We start from the raw sequence: 12,186 nt of genomic DNA, 5'->3' as shown, positions 1-12,186 counted from the left end.
GATGGGTGGGTGAGATCCTTGACAATGCTAAAGATCCTGCGTACACAGCACTACTGACCAATATCTCGGATAGATGGAAGAGAGACTCTGATATATTTATCAGGAGCACTGATAAAAAGTACTGCATATTTGTTCAGTACATCTAAGTCCCAACTCATATCAGCCTGCAGATTCAAAGGAAACGCATCATGATAAGGTCCAGTTACTAAATCACTGGGGCCCTACTCTGCTTACCACAGCTGAGCTAATACTTCCCATCCCCATCACAGCATGCATCAATATGTTTGTCTTTTTGTGTCAATAGTCCTCAATTTCAAAGGACAGGGATGATCAGCATCAGTGTAATCTCTACAAAGACATGTTTCATGGGCAAACAATGACAACTGGCTTCATTGTACACAGGAAAAGAGATAAGGAGAAGTCCTGGGTTTTTATAAATCACCGATAACAGAGTCACAGCTTGCACATGGAGTAATTCCAAAATGTACTTGGTGTGGAAGAGCTGCCAAGAAGCTGATTAAGAGCAATAGACAACCAAAATCTAGAGAGGGGGATGAACTGAAGGATTATATCCAAGATATGATTCTGAGATACAACCTGCAGATGCGCTGGGAAGCATCATCAGTGATGTAACCTAGGGTTGTCGGGTGTTTCGGGTTTTGCAACGTCATACACTCTAGCCCAGGCAACTCAGCCAGGGTTGATCAGACCCCAGCTTGTGTCCCAGCAGCATTGGCCCACAGATCACCCCACCTGATCTGAAGGCTTTCTCAGCAACCTCTGTGATGGTCCTGATCGCTTTTCTCTTGCCAGCCCCACTGATGCCAAGTAGGGTGTAGACTCTGCAGAGTGAGCGGCCGGCAAAACCCCTGCACCATACTTCGATGGGCTCGCAGCGAGCCTTCCAGCACTGCTCCACCAGCTCCTGGTACTTGGCCCGCTTCCACTCATTTGCCTCCTCAATGCGGTCCTCCCAAGGAACTGTCAACTCGATGAGGACAACCGGCTTCAAGGACACTGAAGAAAGGACCACATCTGGCCTCAGTAAAGTTGTTGCTATTTGGTTGGGAAACTTCAACTGCCTCCCCAGGTTAACTTGAAGCAGGCAGTCTGCTGTGGTGCTAAGCAGGCCCAATGATGATGCTGGTCTGGGCTGACGTAGGGGCTGTGCTCCGGCTCTGACAAAGGAGATGTTCTTCCTCTGACCACTCTGTTTGCTGGTGGTCATGGCCTTCGCGATGCTCTCTGCCACTGCCTTCAGCACCTGGTCATGACGCCACCGGTAGCGACCTTCCCCCAAGGCTTTAGAGCAGCTGCTAAGGATATGCTCCAGTGATCCTCTTCAGAGAGGACATGCTGGTGTATCGCTCTTGCCCCAGGCATGGAGGTTTGCAGGGCCTGGCAAGACATCATAGACAGCCTGGATCATAAATTTAATGTGCTGGGGTTCTGCCTGCCAGATGCCAGACTAGGAGATCTTCTGCTCCAGCGCACCTTCCCACCTACTCCATGCTCCCTGCTGCCACATGCCCACCATCCTGCTATTCCTCTCCTCTTCAACGCCAGCCCTCACTTCCTCCAGGACTAGCTGTCGTCTGTCCTTGCCTTTGGCCTTGTCATAGTAAGGTTGTGAGACGAAGCCCAGCCCCACTCGCCCAGTTGACACTTGTCCCCACCAGAGCCCTGTGTCTCACCTAGGACTCTGCTACCACAAGCCCTTCCTGTGCCTTCCGCTTCCTACCCGTCCGTGCCCGGATGCCAGCTGCTGCCACTTTAGGGTCCTTGGAATCCCCGTACTGCAGCACCTCTCCTGTGCGGGAAACCCTGAACTCCTCGTCCAGGCCGCTGAGGGGAAGTCACAGCTTATTGCACCTTCCGTACAGTGCTGTGCCACTCAGACTACGAGGTGGGCCCAGCCACCTTCAAAGGTAGTTACTGACCTTTCTCTCCAGCAACTCAAACATTGTCACAGGCACCTCATACACCAGTAGCGGCCATAGGATTCGGGGTAGGATGCCATGCTGGTAAATCCAGGCTTTGAACCTTCCAGGTAAGCCTGACTTGTCCACCGTAGTGAGCCAGCTCTCAAACTCCTTGGAAATTGATCGGACGGCAGCTGCATCTCTGAAGCTACAGTCGAAGACATTCCCTAAGCTCTCGACTGGCTTCTCAGTGATAGATGGAATTGTAGAGCCATCCAAGGTAAAACAAAACTTGTCCACCACTTTGCCCTTCTTCAACACCATGGAGCTGGATTTAGCTGGTTTGAAGCTCACCCCTGTCCACGCGATGAGCTTTTCCAGGCCCTGGAGGATCCACCTGCTGCCAGGAACTGATGTTGTCGTGACAATGAGGTCATCCATAAAGGCTCTGATTGGGGGCTGCCGAACACCAGACTTGGTCAGCGGGCCTCTACACTCTGCCTCAGCTGCCTTGGCCATCATATTCATGGCAAGGGCAAAGGGAATAATGGAGATTGTGCACCCAGTTACAATCCCCTTCTCCAGCCTATGCCTGCCTGATGTCATAGCTCCAGCAGTGACTCTCAGTATGAAGTTCCCATAGTAATTCATGCTGAGGTCCTTGACCTTTCTGGAAACATGGCGTCGGTCCAGTGTAAACTCCACCAGTTTGTGGGGTATTGACCCATACGCATTGGCGAGATCTAGCCAAAACACGACCAGGTCTCCCTTCCCCATGTGCACCTCCCTGATCAGCTGGGTGACTACTCCAGTGTTTTCTAGGCACCCAGGCACTCCAAGTATTCCACCCTTCTGCACTGAAGTGTCGATATAAGTGTTCCTGAGGAGAAAGTCTGTCATCCGGCAGGACAAGACACTAAAGAAGATTTTCCCTTCCACACTAGATGGATCTGAACTGCTCCGGCTTCGACGAACATTTCCTCCTTGGGGATCCAGACCCTCTCTGCGTACCTCCACTGGTCTGCCACAGTCCCCGTGAGCCAGATCACTCGCAGAATCTTCCAAAGATCTTGAGAAGCTCCGGGCAGTGCTTATACACCTTGTTGGGTACTCCGCTGGGTCCTGGCGCAGAACTGGCTCTGGCTGAAGACACAACCTCCTGGATTTCCTTCCAGGTGGACTCCCTCACATCGAACTCCACCGTGCGGAGTGGTTGGCTTGTATGGGCTCTGTGGAGGCCCAGCTCTTGCTCCCTTGCAGGGTTGCTCAGTATGTTATGGAGGAAATGGTCTACCTCTTCCTTAGAGCACACAAGGCGGCCACTGTATCTCTGCTCTGAGAGCTGTTTTGTAAAACCAAATGGGTTGTCTATGAAGTCAGTTCGCTTCCTGGCCCCTTCTCTCCCTCGCCTCCTGTGCCATTCTGCTCTGCACAGGGTCATTAGCTTCTTCCTGCAGATGTTCCAGAGCCCAACCAGGGGAGGTTTCTCCTCCTCCGTTGCTACCTTGAACTGCTGTGCCAGGGACCGGAGCTCATGGCACAGTTGGTGGGTCTGGGCTGCTCTGCGGTTCATAGTGTATTGGAATCTGGTGGTCTTTCCCTCCTCTATTCTAAATCTCTCTGTGGCAAAGCTGACAATGATGGTGGCCATTGTCTGAAGCTGTCTGTCAACATCTCCCTTGGATGTCAACTCTATGATCTTTGCTACATCCCCATCAAACCGGAGCCACTCTGTCTTGTTGCTGGCTGGGGGCCACTTGATCCAGTGCTGTTCAACTATTTTGCTTGGGACAGAAGCTTCTGGCACTTGGAGGTTCCGGGCTCTGTGGGGTGACTCCAGGCCGGGCTCCTCCTGCGTCTCACCAGGCGTAAATCCTGTGCACTGCTCAGCATTCTCCTGCTCCAAGCACTTCATTCTGGCCTGATGGGTCTTTAGGCCGCGCTCGTTCTTACAAACCTTGCTGCAAATGCATCTCTCTCTCATCGTCGATAATCCATTTGCCTTGTTCGTTGTTATTAGGTCCGTCCTATTGGGGTGTTCATTCTCCCCCCCCCCCCGGGCTATCTGGGGGTATCTTTCATTGGGTTTATCTGTAGCTTTCTTGGGTTCTTCTTCACAGAAGATGCAGGTTGGGCTGCTACCCCTCCCTGCCCCGTTTGCCGTCTTTCCGAGCTGTCAGCTGTCTCTCCAGTCATCACCGGTCTATTCTTGGTGGTCACCCAGCCTGCTCCTGGGAGTCACCAGCTCAGCCAGCTTGTGTGATTCTGAGATACACCCTGCGGATGTATCATAGCTGGAACAGAAATCTCAAAAGAGAATTCTGAGACAGGGCAAGTGCTAAGGGAATCGTAACTTAATTACAAGGACATATACAGTTCTGTATTTCTATAATAAGCCATAAAAGATAGATTATCTGAAAGATTAACTTGTTATGCATGGAAGCACACGAGCAAGATCAGAGTCCAAATTCAGCATGAGTAGCCTTGAGCAACTAAAGGTAAGCAGAGAAGCAAATGAAATTAAAAAATAGAAAATTCTGCAACATGCCCAGCACTTCAAGCAGCATCTGTAGAGAGGCACCAGAAAGATCATTGACCTAAAATTAATTATGTGTTTTCAATCTCCATTGATACTGCAGTATTTTTTGTTTATTTTATATATTATTTCCAACTTCTAGCACCTGCAGTTTTTTGCTTCTCACAGAAGCAAATGAGCCTGTGTAGCATTTACAGACTTGGTGGAAAACAATTGGGTAACTTTTCTGGCAATTAGGTCTGGTAGCCGGCCTTACTCTGCCTGACTGAGACTGATTTTATGCAAGAGCTCTGTATGTGACCATCCTCCAGAGCATTTACTTGGAGAAATTACCTTCCTTCAGTTTTGTTTCCGCTTTTTAAATACATTCTGTTTTTCAAGTAAGTTGCCTTATGAAAGATGATTTGCCCAAATCCCAGGCATACACCCTACCCATCTCTAAATCACTGGCTCATGGTATTGTTACTTTTCCCTCAAGTTTAAAGACATCACCTGCTTCCATAAAACACAATACGAATTGTGTTTTCATACGAATCCTCAAAGAGTAATTTGGAAAAAAATAGTCAAGCAAATGTTTGTTAACTGATTAAACAGGGATGTGGGTATCAGATGTGTTGATACTCATTCAGCATTGACAATTTAATGTATTATTAATTTAAAAAACTGAAAATATAACTTTAAATTCAATTTACACTCAGTGGCCAATTTATTAAGAACCTCCTGTATCTAATAAAGTGACCACAGAGTGTGTGTTCATGGCTTTCTGCTGCAGTAGCCCATCCACTTCAACGTACAACATGTTTATTCAGAGATGCTCATCTGCACGCCACTGTTGTAATGCATGGTTACTTGAGTTACTGTCACCTTCCTATCAGCTTGAACCAGTCTGGCCATTCTCTTCTGACCCCTCTCATTAACAAGACATTTTCACCCACAGAACTGCCATTCACTGCATGTTTTTTTTTGTTTTTCACACCATCCTATATGAACTCTGGAGATTGGTGTACATGAAAATCCCGGGAGATCAGCAGTTTCTGAGACACTCAAACCACCTTGTCTGGTATCAACAATCATTCCACGGTCAAAGTCACTAGATCAAATTTCTTCCTCATTCTAAGAACAACTGAACCTCTTGACCATGTCTGCATGTTTGTATGCAAGTTGCTGCCAAACTGATTAGATGTTTGCATTAATGAACAAGTGTGTAGGTGTACCTAATAAAGTATATAGGAACATTTCACACAAACCCACAGTATCTTCTTTGTCAATGTCAACAATTTTTATTTTTCTTTCAATCAGAATATAATACAATGTATTTTACATTTACAATTAAGGTTCAGTGAACTTTGGCACCACAGTAACGTAGTGGGTAGCGTGACACTTACAGCTCAGGGCATCAGAGTTCTAAGTTCAATTCTGACATCATCTGTAAAGATTCTGCATATCCTCCCCATAAAATGCGTGAGTTTTCTCTGGGTACTCAGGTTTCCTCCCACGGTCCAAAGACATACAGGTTAATAAGTTAATTGTTCTTCGTAAATTGTCTAGTGATTAGGCTAGGGTTAAATAAGGGGTTGCTGGGCAGTGCAGCTCATAGGGCCAGAAGCACCGATTCCATGCTGTATGTCTTTTTGAATAAATAAATTGTTTTTATCCTGTCTTTCAAGATACAGCACTGTAAGGAGACTATGGCCACTCAAAATATGAGCTCTGAACACCTAGTTTAGAATCTGTTATGCATATAACAAATAGAAAGGTCAGCAGAGACACATTGGCTGTGAAATAAGCACGTTCTTTAACAGGATTTTTGAAACAGAATGGTGTATAATGATCGGTTAGCAAGAGCTGTGAGAGTTAAGAGGTGCAGACACTTCAGGAATTTTGCAAACTCAATGAACACATTTATAAATTTCATCACTGTAGGGGTATTGCTGTAGCAGCTTTCAGAATAGCTAAAAATATGGGGATTTAAACATGGTTAAATGATGCGGATGGGAAATGACAGAGTTATAAATTGAGATTAGACTGCTCACATATGGTTCACAACATGTAGCTCTGGATACCAGAAGTAAGGGAAGTTGCATACTCTTCACAACGCAGGAACGCAGTTCATTATAGCAGGGAGTAGTCATTCAAAACAACACACAAGAAGTTGTAGGAACTCAAGGCTAAGACCCTTCATCGAGACTGGAAAGGAAGGAGAAAGAAGCCAGGATAAAAAGATGGGAGGAGGGGAAGGAGTACAAGCTAGAAGGTGATAGATGAAGCCAGGTGAGTGGGGAGGGTGGAGGAAGTAAAAAAACTGGCAGTGATAGGTGGAAAAGATAAAGAGCAGGAAAAGAAGGAATTTGAAGGAGGAGGAGATTGGAACATGGGAGAAAGGGAGGGAGGGAGGACACCAGGGGATAGACAGGGGAGGAGGAGAGAAGAGGTAAGAGAGGAACCAGAGTGTGGAATAGAAGAAGAGAGAAGCAGGAGAGGGAAAAATTACTTGAAGTTAGAGAAACCAATCTTCATGCCAGCAGGTTGAAGGCTAACCAGATGGAATATGAGTTGTTATTATCCCAACCTGAGAGTTGTGAAGGCCATGGACCAACATGTCAAAATAGGAATGACGATTGGAATTAAAATGGTTGGTCACCGGGAAATCCTGCTTTTTGTGGATAGAGCGAAGGTGCTCGGCACCATTGAGATTTCCTTTCTTTCCAATGCTTGAGCATCTCATGTGTGAAGACCAAGGCCAAGTTGATTTCAAATATTAGTTTCTGCACAGTGGATTTTGTGCAAATACAAGAACAAAATACAGATTGAGTAACCCTTACCTGAAATGCTTGGGGCCAGAAGTGTTTCAGACTTTGGAATATATAATGAAATAGTTTGGGATTGCCATCATTTCTGACTCTGAATTTATGTGCCACCAGTAAGCAGTCTTTGCCTTACACTTGTTCATCACACCTATGTACTTAACAGTATAAATGATTACATACCATTAATATAATGAAAATATAATGTGTGTGTTATGGTGTACTCTGGAGTTATGGTATATAGCGAATACAAATTTTAACAGCAGCCAGTATTCAGAACTGAACATGGATTGTAGCTTGAATTTAAAATGCAGCTCTAAACAATGGCCTTCCATTTGACAGTAGAAGCCTGAATATGCATGAATGTGGCCCGGAATTGGTGAGAATTAACACTCATTTTGTGTTTCTGGAGTGTGGGTGCAAAGAAGGAGGTGTTTGAAACTATATGTAATTCAAAGGAAGCATTGTAGATACATTGCAACTATAGAATTGTCCTGCTGCACCCTTTGATCTTTAACATATAAAAATCTCATGTCATATTGGATCAATCAGGCCTCTTCTCCAAGTAAGTCTCTATATGGTGCCTGTTGCTCATTTTTGCTAAATAAAACAGTTCTATATCCATTAACCTCAGTGACTCTCCAAAGACTTTGTTCACGTCACAACAGTGTGCAGGGTAACAAAAGCAGTACAGCAGCAACAGAAGAATAGCTAAATCAGCTGTTGAATAACAATAAACAATGGCAAGCTTTCAGTCTCCACCTCTAATGCCATGTTTTCAGATTTTATGTCACCGGCATATGTCATGAAATTTGTTTTGATTCAAAGGTTACAGTACGCTTCATTTGTATTTTTTTGGGGGGTTTTAGGTAAGGTATAAAAGCAATCAGCATTGTTCTGGTATTAGATTTTCACCACCGATAATCTTGATAAACTCATCAATTAATTTCTCTGCTGCTTCCTGATCTGCAGACACTTTACAATTTTTAATTTTTAAAAAATGTAATAGTCTGCTTTTTCTTAAATTTCTGCAATCAGCCTGCTGAATATTCCCAATTACTTTCAATTTTCAGTTCATTGTGATAGATCTTCGCTTGCTTATGATGAGCATACCGTTAAGCAGCATATGTTCACTCCAAAGTTAACAAATCTACTTTTTCAATACGTGGTCAAGGTCTTTATTTTTCGCTCCATGCAGTGTTTTTCTGTTTTTCATTACATTTTGTTGATTACATATGTGAGGTCACTTCTCAGAACTGCCTGTAGTGTTCAAAGAACTGTACATCACCTGGGAACTTGTGGTGCCATGTCAGCGCACAAAAAAAATCCAGATTTCAGATTTTGGATTTTTGGATAAGGGGTACTCAACCTGAAGTAACAATTTTCAGCATTTAATCTTAAAATAGATAAAATCAAACCAAAGGTTAAACAAAGCTCAAAAGCACTTAAGGAAAGAGACTATGAATTATGACCAGAAACGCCAAATGGCACCATGCTATCTGAAATTTATAGATAACATCAGAATAATCGAGAGGTCCTTTAGATGACAGACGAAAGAGTACAGTGATATATTTTATCAATTTTGACCTGGACAAGTAAACCACCAGAGTCTTTCCCTGGGATATGCATTGTTATGCTTCTGCGCATACTCACGTATGTAGCTGTTGACAGGTGCTTGGTCTGTGGTGTAGCTACATGAGAGATTGCTTATTAACTCTTTGCTTGAAGCACTGTGGACCCAGATCGAGTAATGACCAAACTCCCCATATGAATCATAATGACTATCAAAAGAAAAAAAAGTTAAAATTAGCACTTCATACATAGAAAGCATTATTATATTTTACAGAATCCAGGCAAGTTACTAAGATGATACATGACAGGATTTAAAGTTTAATAAGGTTTAATATCTTAAATTGCCTTTTTTGCAGGATTAAGAATAGAGGTTTCCAACCCAGCAGAAGTGACCAAATTGAAGAGGAGAAGATGTCTGACAATGTATTTGTTTGGTTTGTTTATCATTTGGCACACTAAGTGATTTAGAGTGATAGAGTTCTCTCACACAGAGGCAAGTCTTTTTCTGCCCATCCTGTCTACGTTAACATTTTTGTTTATCTACACTAATCCCATTTTCCTACATTAAGTCCAAATCCTTTATGTCTTGCCTCATTAAGTGTTTGCCCAAACATTTCTTTAATGTAGTGATTATATCTGACTCCACCAAATCCTCTGGCAGTAGGTTCCAAAATCAATTAATCTCTGAGTATAACAAAAACTCTGCTCTAAAAGCCCCTTAAAAAGTCCTTCCTCTCATCTTAAACCCATGCCTCTTGTTTTTCAAGCAATGAGCATAGGAGTATTCAACATAGATGAGTGGCAGGTAGATAGGGTGGTGAAGAAAGCAAACGGCATGCTTGTCTTCATATTCGGGGGATTTAAAAGTAGGGACGTTATATTGCAAAGAACTCATTAGAATTCACTTGGAGTACTGTGCACAGTTCTGATTGCCATATTAGATGAATGATGTGTTTGCGCTGGAGAGAGCACAGAGGAAATTAACCAGGATGGTCCCTTGACTGGAGAAATTTAGATTTGGGGAGAGATTATCAGGTTAGAACAAGCCTAGCCTATCCAATCTCCTAGCCTATTCAAACTCCTACCATGGGCTAGTGATTTTTGACTATCTACCCCATCTGGGTACACGGTCCTAATCACTTGTCCAAAGTAAGAGTATCAGAAATAGAACTAATGAACACATGTGGGATTAGAGTAATTTGGCAATGTGGTCATTGTGGCTTGAAGGATCCATGTCTATACTGTTTGAATCTGTGACTATAAGTTTTAAATCAATCCATTGAGTAACACTGTACTGTGAACAGATAGTCTAGCATATATTTATGTCATGTTGGCTGCACCATTAGAACTGCAACAAAATTCAAGCATTTAAATGGGGCTGAGCTGAGAAAAAGGCAAAATCTGGATAAAAGGAGAATATTGGAGTATGGTAGAATAATGAACACCTGCATAAGAACAATGGGCTGAATGGACTCTTCTAGTGCATTTTGGACAATCCAAACTCTTCTTATTACCAAATATTTGTTTTTTGGGGAAAGTTTCAGAAGACAAATTTTAAGTAAACAGACCATGGATAATTGATGTTCATTCAACACCTGATCAAATAATACATGAACACTGAGACTGCAACTGCTGTGCAGCGACAGTTGCTAAGCACCATCACTGTTTTGCACACAGAAAGATCACATCACAGAAAGATCACTGAATAATTACTGTGCTTATATCAGTTAAATGAAGAATGTTGCTACTACCTCCAGCTCTTTCTCAAATACTGCAACAAGAGCTAACTATCCTAAATTGGTAGGAGGTTCATGACAAGTTCTATAGTACACAGAACAATACAATACAGTACAGTACAGGCCATCTGGCCTATGATTTTGTGCCGAATTTTTTAACCTACTCCAAAATCAGTCTAACACCCCCCTCCATTTTGTATTCATCCATATTCATTAATTTTTTTCAGAAAACAACATTCATGGGAACTAATATTAATATTGTTTTTTTTTACTATTGGAAGTAATAAATAGGCATAGGGGTTTCTAGATCTTGACAAAGTAAGAATATAGTTTCAAGGAGAAACGTTAACTGAGGGCATCAGAACCAGTACTGCAACATGGAGTATTGCAACAAAGGGAAAGAAAAATTGGCTGACCAAGTAAGCACTCAGTTAGTTTCTCCTAAAAACTTAGACAGGTAAACAGAGCTTCAAGTTTATGTTCTAATTTGTGGTCTGCGTCCACAACAATTCTTGGAATTAGAATATTGGCTGAGAATTTGAACCAAAATTCTAGAAGTCCAGCTTCTTACCTAGGCCTCTAGAATTCAGCAAATGAGAGGCAGAAAGAGTGTCTGTATTTTTATTGCTTTTATTCGCAGGAAATAAAAAAATATATGTATTTAAAAGCTTTTGTGAAAAAACAAATTGTCAATGGAAAAATTGAAATTTTATTAGTATATTAGATTGATGCAGGGTAAAATTAAAATTGCAGCACCAGCAAATTGTACTCAATGAATGCCTTCTAAAGAGTTGAACAATACAGTTCAAATATGCAAGAGCTCTTAGATAAATATTATGCTTTGGAAGCTCTCCAAAAACCAGCCATTGCAAAGGTCTCCTTTATACTCTTGCTGATGCTAGCTATAATTCACTGCTGCTTAGCTTCAAATTCTCATCATCATAAGACATAGGAGCACAATTAGGCCATTCAGCCCATCAAGTCTGCTGCACTGTAAACTTTGCATGCAGTTTTCGAACATAGAACAGTACAACACAGGAATGAGCCCATGTTACACCAACTACAATGCCAATCTAACTAATCACATCTGCCTGCACATATGCTTCTGTTTGCTGTCTGTTCGTTTGTCTGCCTAAATGTTTCTTAAATGTTGTTACCATAATCTGCTTCCACCCCCACCCCCCAGCAGCACATTCCTGGCACCTACCACTTTATATAAAAAAAAACTTGCCTCATGAATGTACTTTAAAATTTCCCCTTCTCACCTTAAACTTGTGCCCTCAAACATTTGACTTTTCCACCCTGGGGAAAAAAAACTCTATCTACCCTATGTACCCTATCTCATAATTGTAAATACTTCTATCAGCTTCCATCTCTCCAGAGAAAAATATCCAAGTGTGCCTAACTTTTCCTGATAGCTAATACTCTTTAATCCAGGCGACATCCTGGTGACCCTTTTTGGCACCCTCTCCAAAGTGACCAGAACTGAATATAATATTCCAAATGAAACCAAACCAAGTTTTATTCAGCTGCAGCATGATAACTCAATTTATATACTCAATGCCCCAACTGATGGAGGCAAGTATGCTACATGCCTCCTTTACCACCTCATTCAC

General features: G+C 42.8%; 1 protein-coding gene across 1 annotated transcript in view; it reads right to left on the bottom strand.

Moving 5' to 3' along the window:
- LOC140714445 (heparan-alpha-glucosaminide N-acetyltransferase) overlaps positions 1 to 12,186 on the bottom strand; it is a 366,646-nt gene that overhangs the window by 286,763 nt on the left and 67,697 nt on the right. The window contains exon 4 of the mRNA XM_073025743.1: positions 8,916 to 9,043. Coding sequence (XP_072881844.1) covers positions 8,916 to 9,043 — 128 coding nt within the window. The remainder of the gene's footprint in view (positions 1 to 8,915; positions 9,044 to 12,186) is intronic.

The sequence above is a fragment of the Hemitrygon akajei genome, chromosome 21, assembly GCF_048418815.1.
Source record: "Hemitrygon akajei chromosome 21, sHemAka1.3, whole genome shotgun sequence".
Taxonomy (NCBI): Eukaryota; Metazoa; Chordata; class Chondrichthyes; order Myliobatiformes; family Dasyatidae; genus Hemitrygon; species Hemitrygon akajei.
This window is presented reverse-complemented; position numbering and strand designations above follow the sequence as displayed.